Source organism: Nerophis lumbriciformis, linkage group LG23 (genome assembly GCF_033978685.3).
Source record: "Nerophis lumbriciformis linkage group LG23, RoL_Nlum_v2.1, whole genome shotgun sequence".
NCBI lineage: Eukaryota > Metazoa > Chordata > Actinopteri > Syngnathiformes > Syngnathidae > Nerophis > Nerophis lumbriciformis.
In genome coordinates this window covers 32687334-32706766 of record NC_084570.2, presented here as the reverse complement: position 1 = coordinate 32706766, position 19433 = coordinate 32687334, and the positions used below count along the sequence as shown (strand labels likewise).

The 19433-nt window shown below is 38.5% G+C and overlaps 1 protein-coding gene across 5 annotated transcripts in view; it reads left to right on the top strand.

Annotated features, from left to right (window-relative positions):
- The window catches only part of LOC133622224 (plasma membrane calcium-transporting ATPase 1-like), a 229593-nt gene that overhangs the window by 121573 nt on the left and 88587 nt on the right, over positions 1–19433 (top strand). For 3 of the 5 annotated variants that reach the window (XM_061984713.2, XM_061984717.2, XM_061984712.1), the window contains exons 4-7: positions 6750–7007; positions 10535–10660; positions 10720–10845; positions 13370–13405. In XM_061984713.2, coding sequence (XP_061840697.1) covers positions 6750–7007; positions 10535–10660; positions 10720–10845; positions 13370–13405 — 546 coding nt within the window. The remainder of the gene's footprint in view (positions 1–6749; positions 7008–10534; positions 10661–10719; positions 10846–13369; positions 13406–19433) is intronic. The other 2 variants (XM_061984716.2, XM_061984714.1) reach the window with 1 other exon arrangement.

Sequence of the window (19433 nt, the reverse complement as noted above, 5' to 3'; positions counted from 1 at the left end):
TATGATTTCTTCAAATAAGACATAGTCATAGATGTCTGTAAGAAGGATTTTAAACATTTGTAGAAGATAGTTTGATAATTTTTATGATTTCCACAGACAATAAATACATGGTAATAGATGTCTGCAAGAAGGATTTTGAACTTTAGTAGAAGTTAGTTTTGATCATTTTTATGATTTCTACAAATAATACATGGTCATAGATGTCTGCAAGAAGGATTTTAAACTTTTGTAGAAGTTACTTTTGATAATTTTTATGATTTCTACAGCCAATAACACATGGTCATAGATGTCTTCAAGAATGATTTTAAACTTTTGTAGAATATATTTTGATCATTTTTATGATTTCTATAAATAATACATGGTCATAGATGTCTGCAAGAAGGATTTTAAACTTTTGTAGAAGATATTTTAATAATTTTTATGATTTCTACAAATAATACATGGTCATAGATGTCTGCAAGAAGGATTTTAAACTTTTGTAGAAGTTAGTTTTGATCATTTTTATGATTTCTTCAAATAAGACATAGTCATAGATGTCTGTAAGAAGGATTTTAAACATTTGTAGAAGATAGTTTGATAATTTTTATGATTTCCACAGACAATAAATACATGGTAATAGATGTCTGCAAGAAGGATTTTAAACTTTTGTAGAAGTTACTTTTGATAATTTTTATGATTTCTACAGCCAATAACACATGGTCATAGATGTCTTCAAGAATGATTTTAAACTTTTGTAGAATATATTTTGATCATTTTTATGATTTCTATAAATAATACATGGTCATAGATGTCTGCAAGAAGGATTTTAAACTTTTGTAGAAGATATTTTAATAATTTTTATGATTTCTACAAATAATACATGGTCATAGATGTCTGCAAGAAGGATTTTAAACTTTTGTAGAAGTTAGTTTTGATAATTTTTATGATTTCTTCAAATAAGACATAGTCATAGATGTCTGTAAGAAGGATTTTAAACATTTGTAGAAGATAGTTTGATAATTTTTATGATTTCCACAGACAATAAATACATGGTAATAGATGTCTGCAAGAAGGATTTTGAACTTTAGTAGAAGTTAGTTTTGATAATTTTTATGATTTCTACAAATAATACATGGTCATAGATGTCTGCAAGAAGGATTTTAAACTTTTGTAGAAGTTACTTTTGATAATTTTTATGATTTCTACAGCCAATAACACATGGTCATAGATGTCTTCAAGAATGATTTTAAACTTTTGTAGAATATATTTTGATCATTTTTATGATTTCTATAAATAATACATGGTCATAGATGTCTGCAAGAAGGATTTTAAACTTTTGTAGAAGATATTTTAATAATTTTTATGATTTCTACAAATAATACATGGTCATAGATGTCTGCAAGAAGGATTTTAAACTTTTGTAGAAGTTAGTTTTGATCATTTTTATGATTTCTTCAAATAAGACATAGTCATAGATGTCTGTAAGAAGGATTTTAAACATTTGTAGAAGATAGTTTGATAATTTTTATGATTTCCACAGACAATAAATACATGGTAATAGATGTCTGCAAGAAGGATTTTAAACTTTAGTAGAAGTTTGTTTTGATCATTTTTATGATTTCTACAAATAATACATGGTCATAGATGTCTGCAAGAAGGATTTTAAACTTTTGTAGAAGTTAGTTTTGATCATTTTTATGATTTATGCAAATACATGGTCATAGATGTCTGCAAGAAGGATGTTAAACTTTTGTAGAAGATATTTTGATCGTTTTTATGATTTCTACACAATATTACATCATCATAGATGTCTGCAAGAAGGTTTTTAAACTTGTAGAAGATAGTTTTCATAATTTGTATGATTTCTACAAATAATACATGGTCATAGATGTCTGCAAAATGGATTTTAAACTTGTAGAAGATAGTTTTGATCATTTTTATGATTTCTACAAATAATATATGGTCATAGATGTCTGCAAGAAGGATTTAAACTTTTGTAGAAGATAGTTTTGATCATTTGTATGACTTCTACAAATAATTCATGGTCATAGATGTCTGCAAGAAGGATTTTAAACTTTTGTAGACAATATTTTGATCATTTTTATGATTTCTACACAATAATACTGTCACGATTGGGTCGCAGCTTGCTGCGTGGTTGTTCTTTCAAGATGCAAAAAGACGGCTCCGGACGAAGGCGTAAAGGTAGGATTGGATTTATTAACATAAATCACCCAACTACCAAAAACACAAACAACACAACAAAAAGGCAAGCGTGCCTAAAACACATGAAGCTACTATTTAGCAGAAGCTATGGCATATAACATGAACACTTACTTGGTCAGAACGTGACGTAAACAATGAAGCCAGGCCGACTGACTGGCAAAGACAACTTAAATAATGCCTCTGATTAGTGCTCGGGAAGCAGGTGAGCGGGCGAGCACTAATCAGAGACAGGTGAACACATGGTGACAAAAACAAACAAGGAAGCCTAAACGGGAACTAAAGAAGTCCAAAACTAACAGAACATAACTAAACAAAACATGATCCGGACCACGGATCATGACAAACACATGGTCATAGATGCAAGAAGGATTTTAAACTTTTGTAGAAGATAGTTTTGATCATTTTTATGATTTCTACAAATATTACATGGTCATAGATGTCTGCAAGAAGGATTTTAAACGTTTGCAGAAGATAGTTTTTATGATTTTTACACCCAATAATACATAGACATAGATGTCTGCAAGAAGGATTTTAAACTTTTGTAGAAGATAGTTTTGATCATTTTTATGATTTTTACACAATAATACATGGTCATAGATGTCTGCAAGAAGGATTTTAAACTTTTGTAGAAGATAGTTTTGATCATTTTTATGATTTCTACAAATAATACATGGTCATAGATGTCTGCAAGAAGGATTTTAAAGTTTTGTAGAAGATAGTTTTGATCATTTTTATGATTTCTACAAATAATACATGGTCACAGATGTCTGCAAGAAGGATTTTAAACTTTTGTAGAAGTTAGTTTTGATCATTTTTATGATTTCTACAAATAATACATGGTCATAGATGTCTGCAAGAAGGATTTTAAAGTTTTGTAGAAGATAGTTTTGATCATTTTTATGATTTCTACAAATAATACATGGTCATAGATGTCTGCAAGAAGGATTTTAAACTTTTGTAGAAGATAGTTTTGATCATTTTTATGATTTCTACAAATAATACATGGTCATAGATGTCTGCAAGAAGGATTTTAAACTTTTTCAGAAGATAGTTTTGATTATTTTTATGATTTTTACACCCAATAATACATGGTCATAGATGTCTGCAAGAATGATTTTAAACTTTTGTAGAAGATAGTATTGATAATTTTTATGATTTCTACACAATAATACATGGTCATAGATGTCTGCAAGAAGGATTTTAAACTTTTGTAGAAGATAGTTTTGATAATTTTTATGATTTCTACACAATAATACATGGGCATAGATGTCTGCAAGAAGGATTTTAAACTTTTGTAGAAGATATTTTGATCATTTTTACGATTTCTACACAATAATAATACATGGTCATAGATGTCTGCAAGAAGGATTTTAAACTTGTAGAAGATAGTTTTGATCATTTTTATGATTTTTACACAATAATACATGGTCATAGATGTCTGCAAGAAGGATTTTAAACTTTTGTAGAAGATAGTTTTGATAATTTTTATGATTTCTACAAATAATACATGGTCATAGATGTCTGCAAGAAGGATTTTAAACTTTTGTAGAAGTTAGTTTTGATCATTTTTATGATTTCTACAAATAATACATGGTCATAGATGTCTGCAAGAAGGATTTTAAAGTTTTGTAGAAGATAGTTTTGATCATTTTTATGATTTCTACAGCCAATAATACATGGTCATAGATGTCTGCAAGAAGGATTTTAAACTTTTGTAGAAGATAATTTTGATAATTTTTATGATTTCTACACAATAACACATGGTCATAGATGTCTGCAAGAAGGATTTTAAACTTGTGAAGATAGTTTTGATCGTTTTTATGATTTCTACAGCCAATAATACATGGTCATAGATGTCTGCAAGAAGAATTTTAAACTTTTGTAGAATATAGTTTTGATAATTGTTATGATTTCTACTAGGAGATGCCCGATAATGGCTTTTTGCCGATATCCGATATTCCGATATTGTCCAACTCTTTAATTACCGATACCGATATCAACCGATATATCCAGTCGTGGAATTAACACATTATTATGCCTAATTTGGACAACCAGGTATGGTGAAGATAAGGTACTTTTTAAAAATAATAATAAAATAAGATAAATAAATTAAAAACATTTTCTTGAATAAAAAAGAAAGTAAAACAATATAAAAACAGTTACATAGAAACTAGTAATTAATGAAAATTAGTCAAATTAACTGTTAAAGGTTAGTACTATTAGTGGACCAGCAGCACGCACAATCATGTGTGCTTACGGACTGTATCCCTTGCAGACTGCATTGATATATATTGATATATAATGTAGGAACCAGAATATTAATAACAGAAAGAAACAACCCTTTTGTGTGAATGAGTGTGGTCATAGATGTCTGCAAGAAGGATTGTTAACTTTTGTAGAAGATAGTTTTGATAATTTTTATGATTTCTACACAATATTACATGGTCATAGATGTCTGCAAGAAGAATTTTAAACTTTTGTAGAAGATAGTTTTGATCGTTTTTTTTATGATTTTTACACAATAATACATGGTCATAGATGTCTGCAAGAAGGATTTTAAACTTTTGTAGAAGATATTTTGATCATTTTTATGATTTCTACAAATAATATATGGTCATAGATGTCTGCAAGAAGGATTTTAAACTTGTAGAAGATAGTTTTGATCATTTGTATGATTTCTACACAATAATACATGGTCATAGATATCTGCAAGAAGGATTTTAAACTTTTGCGGAAGATAGTTTTGATTATTTTTATGATTTTTACACCCAATAATTAGGGGTGTAACGGTACACAAAAATTTCGGTTCGGTACGTACCTCGGTTTAGAGGTCACAGTTCGGTTCATTTTCAGTACAGTAAGAGAACAACAAAATATACATTTTTTGGTTATTTATTTACCAAATTTGTAAACAATGGCTTTATCCTTTTAACATTGGGAACACTATAATAATTCTGCCCACATTAATCCACATTAAACTGCCTCAAGTTGTTGCTCAGATTAAATAAAATGACAAAACTTTTCTTCTACGTATAAAAAGTGCAACATTAAACAGTTTCAAGTCAACTCATCATGCTTAATTTATTACAGCATTTGGGAAGCCTGTAGTTGATTTTTATTATGTAAATGTTATATTTTTATCAACATGTGATAGCAGGGACCCTGCCATTCAAAACTAGGCTGCTCCATTACTAATGATTAATGTAACTATAGCTGAAAAAATAGTACAATAGCAATAGGAGAGACTATTCATCCATGAACACCATGGAGTTCATGTAGGCTTTATGATGCAGTTACATTATTATATCAACTATCAGAGACAGAAACTCTTCATTTAACATAATGTCCTTTTTTGCTGCTTCAACACAGCTCAATCAACACAGAAAAAGGTAAAGTGAAATAACAGACAGACAGGGCTTTGCTGTCCGTAACACACACACGCACAAACACACACACTGCAAAATGAGCTAACGTTACGCTAAAAGCGAATTAGCCTTCACCTCAAGCCAGGACTGCGAGCGAGCTGAGCTGCGGTTTATATTTCTAGAACGTCAACGGGCTCATAGTGATGTTACTAGTAGTTGACTGGGAGGGGTTTATTATAATTTAGGGAGAGTCCACTGCCTGATGCTTACCTGCTAAACGCTAAGCACTGACTACATGCGCTCTGAATACGCACTGCTGATTCGCTGTTACCGCTCTGAATACGCACTGCTGATTGGCTGTTACCGCTCTGTTTGTAACCAATCAGATGGTTGTGTGGTTGCTGGGTGCTGTGTACTGACAGAGACAGGCAGAAGGAAGCGGAGCAGCTTGTTAAGACTTTAGCTTAGCTTAATAAGTTTGTGTGGAAACTCGTTCAGTACACCTCCGAACCGAAACAAACCCCTCGTACCGAAACGGTTCAATACAAAAACACGTACCGTTACACCACTACCAATAATACATGGTCATAGATGTCTGCAAGAAGGATTTTAAACTTTTATTGAAGATAGTTTTGATAATTTTTATGATTTCTACACAATATTACATGGTCATAGATGTCTGCAAGAAGGATTTTAAACTTTTGTAGAAGATAGTTTTGATCATTTTTATGATTTTACACAATAATACATGGTCATAGATGTCTTCCAGAAGGATTTTAAATTTTGTAGAAGATAGTTTTGATTGCTTTTATGATTTTTACACAATAATACATGGTCATAAATGTCTGCAAGAAGGATTTTAAACTTGTAGAAGTTAGTCTTGATCATTTTTATGATTTCTACATATAATACATGGTCATAGATGTCTGTAAGAAGGATTTTAAACTTTTGTAGAAGATAGTTCTCATCATTTTTCCAATGTATGGATATGTGTGGTCAATATTTAGTTCCATCAATAGACAGGAAGGGCCTCAAACAGAGCTTTGGTTAGGTCCAGGGCCATTGCAGAATGGACATTTCTTTGGACTCCTGTTTGGAAACTTGGACCCTCCACGAGCATTTGAGTCCTGAAAAAAAGCCACACAGGCCTAACCCCCAGCATGTTGTTGTTTCATCTTCCAGCATGTGGGCAGGCGGCGGGCGGCGTGGAGGATGAAGGCGAGTCTCAGGCCGGCTGGATCGAGGGCGCCGCCATCCTGTTCTCAGTCATCATCGTGGTCCTGGTGACGGCCTTCAACGACTGGTCCAAGGAGAAGCAGTTCCGAGGGCTTCAGAGTCGCATCGAACAGGAGCAGAAGTTCACGGTCATCCGCAAAGGCCAGGTCATCCAAATTCCTGTGGCCGAGCTCGTGGTGGGAGACATCGCACAGATCAAATACGGTACATTGTAAACATATTGGACTAATCAAATATTCTACTGGAAGTTCCTTTGATTCCTTGCCTTGTCGGATAAAACATTTGTTTGCCTGGTAGAAGAGCAGGGATAAACTAAACACGAGAAAATAAGACGAATATAAGATAAATAATACATTTGGTCATAAAAAGTAGTAAGAAGTAGAAGTAAGTTGGTAGTAATACCCAGTGACTAAGTACTTAGTCATAAAAAGTAGTGAGAAGTAGAAGTAAGTTGGTAGTAATACCCAGTGACTAAGTATTTAGTCATAAAAAGTAGTGAGAAGTAGAAGTAGGTTTGTAGTAATACCCAGTGACTAAGTATTTAGTCATAAAAAGTAGTGAGAAGTAGAAGTAGGTTGGTAGTAATACCCAGTGACTAAGTATTTAGTCATAAAAAGTAATGAGAAGTAGAAGTAGGTTGGTAGTAATACCCAGTGACTAAGTACTTAGTCATTCAAAAGTAGTGAGAAGTAGAAGTAAGTTGGTAGTAATACCCAGTGACTAAGTATTTAGTCATAAAAAGTAGTGAGAAGTAGAAGCAGGTTGGTAGCAATACCCAGTGACTAAGTATTTAGTCATAAAAAGTAGTGAGAAGTAGAAGTAGGTTAGTAGTAATACCCAGTGACTAAGTACTTAGTCATAAAAAAGTAGTGAGAAGTAGAAGTAAGTTGGTAGTAATACCCAGTGACTAAGTATATAGTCATAAAAAGTAGTGAGAAGTAGAAGCAGGTTGGTAGCAATACCCAGTGACTAAGTATTTAGTCATAAAAAGTAGTGAGAAGTAAAGTAGGTTGGTAGTATTACCCAGTGACTAAGTATTTAGTCATAAAAATAAGTGATAAGTAATAGTCAGTTAGTAGTAATACCCAGTGACTAAGTTTGAAGATTGTGTTCAAAGTAAAATGTGCAGTGAAACACATTAGACTTACTTGATATTTGATCATCAAGCAGACGTGAGACTTGTTCTATGACTTTTCTGCTTGAAATCACCAGCTACTGATTAGTGATCTAAATGTTGTTATTCCCCCTCCTTAACTCAATGCTGTGACCTCATGCTATCATTTGTCATGAAATAAGATCCTAAAAAGGATAAAGAAGTGTTACATATAAATATTTGAAGACAAATCTTTGTGTTTATATTTCTTGCATGCATGCACAGTTAATCTTTTTCCATGAAATTGTGGATTTTGAATCCATTTTTGCTGTGTTTTTTGTTGGGTTTATTTCTCCAATGTGCCCTCAACAAAAAGCCAGGTGCCACAAATGGCCCACGGGCTGCACTTTAAACACCAATGACTGATGTTTTTATATAAGAAGTCAAAGTGTTGCAAGTCACCTCGAAGTTTGTTCCAAGCAACTTTTCATACTTTTGGAGGTTTTGTGCACGCGATACATGGTGATCGTATTGTACATTGCAGACTCCCTGGGCTTGTGGAGGCAGATCTCCGTTTTCGCAGGTCTTTTGTGCATTGTCACCACTAAATAAAGGATTCCCCGAGGCAGAAAACATTGCAGGATTCTGCGGACTATAAGGGGGTCTCTCCACCAGGTGGCAGTGTTGAATATCTTGAAATGTGTTTTGTGGCAATTACAACTTTGACAACAGCGTCATTTGCTATGTGGAGCGGCTCTTTTTCATCATTTTCAGCTGACTGCATTGCAAAATGATTACCCCTCCCCTCCTCTCACGCAAGATCCACCCAGAAATGTTGCCATAAGAATTCCTTCCCTAATGTACTTGTTATATAAAACCCCTGCCTGGTTTTTAATGAATACTTAGGCCTACTGCGCTACTGCATTTTAATGTTGTTCATTATAGTGGTACTTGATGAATACTTAGGTCTACTACACTACTGTATTTTAATATTGTCATTATGGTGGTACTTTAATGAATACTTAGGTCTACTACACTACTGTATTTTAATGTTGGTCATTATGGTGGTACTTAATGAATACTTAGGTGTACTACACTACTGTATTTTAATATTGTCATTATGGTGGTACTTGATGAATTCTTAGGTCTACTCCACTACTGTATTTTAATGTTGTCATTATGGTGGTACTTGATGAATACTTAGGTCTACTACACTGCTGTATTTTAATGTTGTCATTATGGTGGTACTTGATGAATACTTGGGTCTACTACACTACTGTATTTTAATGTCATAATAGTGGGACTTGATGAATACTTAGGTCTACTACACTACTGTACTTTAATGTTGGTCATTATGGTGGTACTTAATGAATACTTAGGTCTACTACACTACTGTATTTTAATATTGTCATTATGGCGGTAATTGATTAATACTTAAGCCTACTACGCTACTGCACTTCAATGTTGTCATTATGGTGGTAATTGATGAATACTTAGGTCTACTACACTACTGTACTTTAATGGCATTATGGTGGTACTTGATGAATACTTAGGTCTACTACACTACTGCATTTTAATGTTGTCGTTATGGTGGTACTTAATTAATACTTAAGCCTACTACGCTACTGTATTTTAATGTTGTCATTATGGTGGTACTTGATGAATACTTAGGTCTACTACACTACTGTATTTTAATGTTGTCATTATGGTGGTACTTGCAATGTTTTCTGAGGTAATACTTGGTGAAAAATGTTTGAGAACCACTGAGTTAAGGACATGATGCAACTTTTTTCCCCCAGCCTTGAACCCCTGCAGCTTATACAAAGGTACGACTAAACCATGGAACGGATTAAGGAAAGAAATCCAACAATGTACTAAAATTATCCTTGGGGCCTGTGCAGCCCTTTGAGACGCTTGTGATTAAGGGCTATATAAATAAACTTTGATTGATTGATTGATCCACTTCAGGGAACTGTTGAAACTCATAAAGTAGAAGGATCCTGATAAACCTCTAGAACCGTATTATTAATTTCATAAAGGATGAATGGCAACATCGACGATTTCTGTTTTGTTTGATCAGCCGTTTTACTGTCTTGTTACAGACACTGTTTGGAAACAATTAAGGTATGTAAATAAATATTTAAAGTTAAAAGTTAAAGTACCCATGATTGTCACACACACACACACACTAGGTGTGGCGAAATTATTCTCTGCATTTGACCCATCACCCTTGATCACCTCCTGGGAGGTGAGGGGAGCAGTGAGCAGCAGCGGTGGCCGCGCCCGGGAATCATTTTTGGTGATTTAACCCCCAATTCCAACCCTTGATGCTGAGTGCCAAGCAGGTAGGTAATGGGTCCTATTTTTATTGTCTTTGGTATGACTCGACCGGGGTTTGAACTCACGACCTACCGATCTCAGGGCGGACACCCTAACCACTAGACACAATATTTTTGTGTAACTAACTCATTTCACGACGTATATATTTGCGGCTTATAGTCCAGCGCGACTAATACTGTATATGGAGAAATATACATTTTCTTCTAAAATGTAGTGTTTTGACGCTCGGTAGATGTTGTCTGTAGTTTATCTTCAGTATTGGAAGGTCTTCTTCACACCCGTCCTTGTGCTCCTGCAGGAGACCTGCTCCCCTCGGACGGCATCCTGATCCAAGGCAACGACCTGAAGATCGACGAAAGCTCTCTGACCGGTGAATCGGACCAGGTGCGCAAGTCCCTGGAGAAGGACCCCATGCTGCTGTCAGGTGAGTGTCACTTGACCGCTGTCTTCTCGCCGTGGAACTCACGTCGGTGTCCACGCCAGGCACTCACGTGATGGAGGGCTCGGGCAGGATGGTGGTGGCGGCCGTGGGCCTCAACTCTCAAACCGGCATCATCTTCACGCTGTTGGGCGCCAGCGACAACGAAGAGGAGAAGAAGGTCAAGAAAAGTAAGAGAAAACGCAAGCAATGTCACGTTTGGATGTGTCTAGTCGCCAGCGCTGTGCTGGCTCCTTTGGACTGTCATGGTCTTCATGTTCCTCAGCACTGGACCCCAGTCAGTGTGTGGAGAAGACTCTCAAGTTAGGAAGACCAAGGTCAGAGTAGTCCTAGTCCAGTCGTTAGATGATCCCAGTCACTCTGTTCTTCTCCAACGGCTAAAAGTCAGCAGATGTTTATTGTTGGGCAAAATGCAGTTTCAGTAGTCAGCCTGTGGAGGAAGTCTGGTTCTTCACTCCTGTTGAGTCGCCATCCTACAACCTGTGACTATGGAACTTCCTGTGTCCTTGCTTTGGGACCTCCATGGAGCAGAGAGCGCTGTAATGCTAACCCACCGCCTTGTGTGCTGGCTCTCCAAGTGCATATGATTTGCTTGTGATCACTCATGAACTCTGCTTTCACTTTCCTTTCTCCTCCTTTTCTCTGCGATCATTTCGTTCCTCGGCGAGCGTTTGTCAGCCATCCATTGTAACGTGGCAGAATGAAGCCGCTCGGCGGAGGCAGACACACTCAGAGGTCTGCAGTCTTGGGAAATCATCCGGAGAGCAGATTAAGCTGAGGCTCCAAATTAGGCATCCACCCGTTATCGGCTTTTTAACGTGTACCGATACCGACCTTCTTTTATCGTATTGGCAGGTTTTCCTTCAACAGAAATACATCAGCAGAGACATGGTATGCACAATGATTGCAGTATTTAGTCATAAAAACTAGTGAGAAGTGGTATTAAGTTAGTAGTAATACCCATTGACTAAGTATTTAGTCATAACAAGTAGTGATAAGTAGTAATAATACCCAGTGATTAAGTATTTAGTCATAAAAACTAGGGAGAAGTAGTATTAAGTTAGTAGTAATACCCATTGACCAAGTATTTAGTCATAACAACTAGTGAGATGTAGCAGTAAGTTAGTAGTAATACCCAGTGACTAAGTAATTAGTCATAAAAAGTAGTGAGACATAGAAGTAAGTTAGTAGTAATACCTAGGTGACTAAGTATTTAGTCATAACAACTAGTGAGAAGTAGTAGTAATACCCAGTGATTAAGTGTTTAGTCATAAAAAGTAGTGATAAGCAGTAGTAAGTTTGTAGTAATACCCAGGGACTAAGTATTTAGTCATAAAACATAGTGATAAGTCGAGGTAAGTTAGTAGTAATACCCAGTGATTAAGTATTTAGTCTTAATAAGTAGTGATAAGTAGTAATAACACCCAGTGATTAAGTATTTAGTCATTGAAAGTAGTGATAAGTAGTAGTAAGTTAGTAGCAATACCCAGTGACTAAGTATTTAGTCATAGAAAGTAGTGATAAGTACTGGTAGTAGTAAGCTAGTAGTAATACCTAGTGACTAAGTACTTAGTCATAACAAGTAGTGAGAAGTAGTAGTAAGTTAGTAGTAATGCCCAGTAACTAAGTATTTAGTCATAACAACTAGTGAGAAGTAGCAGAAAGTTAATAGTATTACCCAATGACTAAGTATTTAGTCATAAAAAGTAGTGAGAAGTAGTAGTAAGCTAGTAGTAATACTCAGTGACTAAGTATTTAGTCATAAAAAGTAGTGAGAAGTAGGAGTAAGCTAGTAGTAATACTCAGTGACTAAGTATTTAGTCATACAAAGCAGTGAGAAGTATCATCCCACGAAAAAGCCGTATCAGTCGATCTCTTTTCTAAATTGATTAGAACTATTTGTAATTACAGCTTGAAATTGACATTTTAATGAAATTTTTTGTACAGTACGCTTAAAGTATCACACTGTAAACACACAGTGCACTTCAAATATCACACTGTAAATATACAGTAAACTTAAAGCATCACACTGTAAACACACAGTACACTTAAACGATTACACTGTAAACACACAGTACACTTAAAAGATTACACTGTAAACACACAGTACACTTAAAGTATCACACTGTAAACACACACAGTATACTCAAAGCATCACACTGTAAACACACAGAACACTAAAAGTATTACACTGTAAACACAAAGTACACTTAAAGTATCACACTGTAAACACACAGTACACTTAAAGGATTACACTGTAAACACACAGTACACTTAAAGTATTACACTGTAAACGTACAGTAAACTTCAAGTATCACACTGTAAACACACAGTACAATTAAAGAATTACACTGTACATACACAGTACACTTAAAGTATCACACTGTAAACACACAGTACACTTCAAGTATCACACAGTAAACACACAGTACACTTCAAGTATCACACAAGTGGAGCTAAAGTCTATTTGAAAGTTGATCTAAGTAAAATGTTTAAAGTGTGTCTCTCTCCCCTGATTGGTTCATTCCTGCTGACAGCACACACACACACACACACACACACACACACACACATACACACACACACACACACACACACACACACACACACACCTGTTGGTATTTGTGTTCTCCTCCAGTTTGATTTCTTTGATCCATCTTATCAGCATTCCGCCCTCTCTCTCTGTCCGAACAGGTAAAAAACAAGGACCCCCCGAAAATCGCAACAAAGGTAACCCCCTCCATTCATCCACCTGTCGCTCAGCCCCCCATCCTACCTCTTCTTATCCCCCACCCTTCCTCTTCCTGTCCCCCATCCTTCCTCTTCCTGTCCCCCATCCTTCCTCTTCCTGTCCCCACCCTACATCCTGGTCCATTCAGAGGCAGGAGGGGAGCGCTACTGTCCGTCTCTCTCTCTCTCTCAAACGGGACGTCCTCTCACCTTGCTTTACATGTCCCAGGGTGCAACTCTCAGCCTGTCGCCATGGTTACAAGGGTGGGCTTGTGTTTTGTGTCTCTTGTCTTTGACGAGTGGCGGAATGTACTCGCACCGCTCAAGTCCAACACCATCCCCTGAAAAATTATTCGGAGAAGTAATCTTCAAGTCTTGATGGAGGTCACGTTTCAACATTCTTCTGAAAATGAAATCAATAACTTTGAAGTCACCCACAAATTGCTACTTCTTCGTCTCTGGCTTTCAAATTGGACACAAAAGGGTTAACTCTGTGCATCGCTCCCTTATTCCACAGTAGAATTACATCAACAGAGTGAGCCTCTTGTCGGTCATTCACAATCTTTGTGTCCAGACAAGTAGGCGGGACCTACAGTTCTCTTCCACATGCTTTCCTGTGTGGAGTAGTGGTAGTACTCAACACATACTGCAATATTGGATTAGTGGTAGTACTCAACACATACTGCAATATTGGAGTAGTGGTAGTACTCAACACATACTGCAATATTGGAGTAGTGGTAGTAATCAACAAATACTGCAATATTGGAATAGTACTAGTACTCAACATATACTGCAATAATGGACTAGTGGTAGTAGTCAACAAATACTGAAATATTCGATTAGTGGTATTAGTCAACAAATAATGCAATATTGGACTAGTGGTAGTAGTCAACAAATACTGCAATAATGGAGTAGAGATAGTACTCAACAAGTACTGTAATATTGGAGTAGTGGTAGTAGTCAACAAATACTGCAATATTGGAGTAGTGGTAGTAGTCAACAAATACTGCAATAATGGAGTAGAGATAGTACTCAACAAGTACTGTAATATTGGAGTAGTGGTAGTAGTCAACAAATAATGCGTTATTGGAGTAGTGGTAGTAGTCAACAAATACTGCATTATTGGAGTAGTGGTAGTAGTCAAAAAATACTGTAATATTGGAGTAGTGGTAGTACTCAACAAATACTGCAATATTGGAGTATTGGTAGTAGTCAACAAATACTGCAATGTTGGAGTAGTGGTAGTAGTCAACAAATACTGTAATATTGGAGTAGGGATAGTACTCAACAAGTACTGTAATGCTGGAGTTGTGGTAGTAGTCAATAAATACTGTAATATTGGAGTAGTGGTAATACTCAACAAATACAGAAATATTGGATTAATGGTAGTACTCAACAAATACTGCATAATGGAGTAGAGATAGTACTCAACAAGTACTGTAATATTGGAGTAGTGGTAGTACTCAACAGATACTGTAATATTGGAGTAGTGGTATTAGTTAAAAAATACTGTAATATTGGAGTAGTGGTCGTACTCAACAAATACTGCAATGTTGGAGTAGTGGTAGTAGTCAACAAATACTGCAATGTTGGAGTAGTGGTAGTAGTCAACAAATACTGCAATGTTGGAGTAGTGGTAGTAGTCAACAATTACTGTAATATTGGAGTAGTGGTAGTACTCAACAAATACTGCAATGCTGGAGTAGTGGTAGTACTCAACAAGTACTGTAATATTAGAGTAGTGGTAGTACTCAACAAATACTGCAATATTGGAGTAGTGGTAGTACTCAACACACACTGCAATATTGGAGTAGTGGTAGTACTCAACAAATACTGCAATATTGGAGTAGTGGTAGCAGTCAACAAATACTGCAATATGGGAGTAGTGGTAGTAGTCAACAAATACTGCAATTTTGGACTAGTGGTAGCAGTCAACAAATAATGCAATAATGGAGGAGTGGTAGTACTCAACAAATACTGCAATAGTGGAGTAGTGATAGTAGTCAACAAATACTGCAATATTGGAGTAGTAGTAGTACTCAACAAATACTGCAATATTTGTGTAGTGGTAGTACTCAACAAATACTGCAATGCTGGAGTAGTGGTAGCACTCAACAAGTACTGTAATATTAGAGTAGTGGTAGTACTCAACAAATACTGCAATATTGAAGTACTGGTAGTAGTCAATAAATACGATAATATTGGAGTAGTGGTAGTAGTGAACAAATACTGCAATGTTGGGCTAGTGATAGCAGTCAACAAATACTGTAATATCGGAGTAGTTGTTTTATTTTTTTATTTTTTTTATTTTTTATTTTTTTTTATTTTTATTTTTTTCCTGAGGGAACTCCCCTGAAGGAATCAATAAAGTACTATCTATGTATCTACTCAACAAATACTGTAATATTGGAGTAGTGGTAGTAGTAGTCCGAAGTGTGTGTGTGTGTGTGTGTGTGTGTGTGTGTGTGTGTGTGTGTGTGTGTGTGTGTGTGTGTGTGTGTGTGTGTGTGTGTGTGTGTGTGTGTGTGTGTGTGTGTGTGTGTGAGAGTTGCACCCTGCTTCAGTAGTGAGTGTGGGAGTAGTGAGTTTGAGAGTTGCACCCTGCTTCAGTCGTGTGTGTGAGAGTAGTGAGTGTGGGAGTAGTGAGCGTGAGAGTTGCACCCTGCTTCAGTCATGAGTGTGGGAATAGTGAATATGGGAGTTGTGAGTGTGAGCGTTGCACCCTGCTTCAGTCGTGAGTGTGAGAGTAGTGAGTGTGGGAGTTGCACCCTTTTTCAGTAGTGAGTGTGAGAGTTGCACCCTGCTTCAGTAATGAGTGTGGAAGTAGTGAATGTGGGAGTAGTGAGTGTGAGAGTGGCACCCTGCTTCAGTCGTGAGTGTGAGAGTAGTGAGTGTGGGAGTAGTGAGTATGAGAGTTGCACCTGGCATCAGTTGTGAGTGTGAAAGTAGTGAGTGTTAGAGTTGCACCTTGCTTCAGTCGTGAGTGTGGGAGTGGTGAGTGTGAAAGTAGTTAGTGTGAGAGTAGTGAGTGTGGGAGCAGGGAGTGTGAGAGTAGTGAGTGTGGGAGTAGTGAGTGTGAGAGTTGCACCCTGCTTCAGTAGTGAGTGAGGGAGTTGCACCCGACCTTACTGACTCAGCCTTCTGCAAACTCACCATCAGCGCAGCAATGAAGACCATCCCTCGCGGCTTCCGCCGTCGGTATATACCAAACTGGGACAAGGAGTGTGACACACACTACAATGAATGCAGGTGCATGCTGAACTTGGCGAAGAGGCAGCCTCAAAAGCGTCAGAGCTGACAGAATGTCTTGACAAAAAGCGTAGAGAGCGATGGGAGGAAACAGTCCAAGGCATCTACTTCCCTTACTCTAGCAGAAAGGCCTGGAAGACCTTCAACAGCCTCACAGGCAGAAGCTCCAGACCAACACAATGGCTGATACAGGGCATTGTGTTCAATTGCTGAACAACTTCTTGCAAATGGCCGATTCACGGACACTGCAAAAGACCACACCAGTTCCGTCAAGCAAGAAACCACAAACCTCTGGCAAGCCCCAGGAGCAGACGGCCACATGTCAACACCCTTCACATCTGAACTGCTCTCCACTGCCATTGGACAACTGAGGAGCGGGAAAGCGCCGGGGACCAGACAACAACCCACCAGAATTCTTGCTACACTGTGGCCAAAAATGTCAGAACTGGCTCAAGGAGTTTTATTCTTCCTGCCTCAACAGGCTAGCAATACCCAAGATCTGGGGCTTTATCTTGAAGCTCCTCAGAAGTGTTCCAGACCGCCATCTAGTACGGTTCATATGTACTATCCTCTCCAACCGCAGCTTCACACTGAAGACAAGCGATGGACAGGCGAGCCGCCCACGACGCCTCAAAAATGGAGTCCCCAAGGATCAGTACTGGCCCCATTGGTCTTCAACCTATACAGTACATCAGTGATCTGCCCCCCACAACAAGGCAGTACGGATACGCGGATGACCTCGCCCTCTTACATTCAGACAGAAACTGGTCAACAGTAGAGGAGACCCTAACCTCAGACATTTCACAAATAGCAGGGTACCTGAAAACGTGGAGACTTAAACTGAGTGTTGCGAAAAACAACCTTTCCACCTCAACACCAAGGAGGCACACCGCCAACTTACAGTTAACGTCAACGGGTCACCCCTTACGCACAACTCAACTCCCATACACATTTGGAGAAACTGGATAGCACGCTGACGTACAAACAAAACCTTGAATCGTTGCGTGCCAAAGTCTCCTCCAGGAATAACCTCCTACGGCGCTCTTTCCCTGGTGTACAGCGCGGAATAATGTGCCTCCCTGCATGGTGCCGCAGCGCACATGCCAAGAAACTCGACATCACCCTCTAAGACCATGAGGATTGTCACCGCCTGAAACCCACCCCAACGGAGTTTCTCCCGGTACTATCTGACATCGCACCAGCCGCTCTACACAGGGAAAACCAGACACACAAACTTGTGAGTAAGGCCTCGCAGGATCCAACCCATCATCTGCACAAACTTGTAGTAGATTCCCAAGACCTTGGTCGCCAACGCCTACCCTCCCGGCGCCCGTTCTCCCGCCACCCAGCAACTCTTGGTGGACCCAAGTTCAACACACTTGAAGCATGGAGAACCAGCTGGCAGGAGACCCCCGTCCCCTTCAACTCTCTTTGAACCCAAATACAAGCCTACCTCCGGGCGCAGACCTTCCTCACAAGAACTGGTCACCTGGGAGTAGTGAGTGTGAGTGTAGTGAGTGTGAGAGTTGCACCGTGCTTCAGTAGTGAGTGTGGGAGTAGTGAATGTGGGAATAGTGAGTGAGTGTGGAAGTAGTGAGTGTGAGAGTTGCACCCTGCTTCAGTAGTGAGTGTGGGAGTAGTGAATGTGGGAGTAGTGAGTGTGAGAGTAGTGAGTGTGAGAGTAGTGAGTGTGGGAGGAGTGAGTGTGGGAGTAGTGAGTGTGAGAAAAGTAAGTGTGGGAGTAGTGAATGTGGGAGTAGTGAGTGTGAGAGTTGCACCCTGCTTCAGTAGTGAGTGTGGGAGTAGTGAATGTGGGAGTAGTGAGTGTGAGAGTTGCACCCTGCTTCAGTAGTGAGTGTGGGAGTAGTGAGTGCAAGAGTAGTGAATGTGGGAGTAGTGAGTGAGAGTTACACCCTGCTTCAGAAGTGAGTGTGGGAGTAGTGAGTATGGGAGTAGTGAGTGTGAGAGTAGTGAGTGTCGGAGTAGTGAGTGTGAGAGTAGTGAGTGTGCGAGTTGCACCCTGATTCAGTAGTGAGTGTGGTAGTAGTGAGTGTGAGAGTAGTAAATGTGGGAGTAGTGAGTGTGGGAGTAGTGAGTGTGAGAGTGGTGAGTGTGAGAGTGGTGAGTGTGGGAGTGGTGAGTGGTGAGTGGGAGAGCAGTGAATGTGAGAGTAGTGAGTGTGAAAGTAGTGAATGTGGGAGTAGTGAGTGTGAGAGTAGTGAGTGGGGGAGTATTGAGTGGGGGAGTAGTGAGTGTGGGAGTAGTGAGTGGTGAGTGGGAGAGCAGTGAATGTGAGAGTAGTGAGTGTGAAAGTAGTGAATGTGGGAGTAGTGAGTGTGAGAGTAGTGAGTGGGGGAGTATTGAGTGGGGGAGTAGTGAGTGTGGGAGTAGTGAGTGTGGGAGTGGTGAGTGGGGGAGTAGTGACTGTGTGAGTGGGGGAGTAGTGAGTGTGACAGTAGTGAGTGTGACAGTAGTGAGTGTGGGAGTGGTGAGTGTGACAGTAGTGATTGTGGGAAGTGTGGGAGTGGTGAGTGGGGGAGTAGTGAGTGTGGGAGTGGTGAGTGTGACAGTAGTGAGTGGGGAAGTTGTGAGTGTGACAGTAGTGAGTGGGGGAGTAGTGAGTGTGGGAGAAGTGAGTGTGGGAGTAGTGAGTGTGGGAGTAGTGAGTGTGAGAGTTGCACCCTGCTTCAGTCGTGAGCTGTGGGCTGTTTGTGTCTTTCTCTGGTGGTTGTGTGCAGGTTGTTGCTCAGGACTTGATGTTGTCTCGTTTGACTTCCTT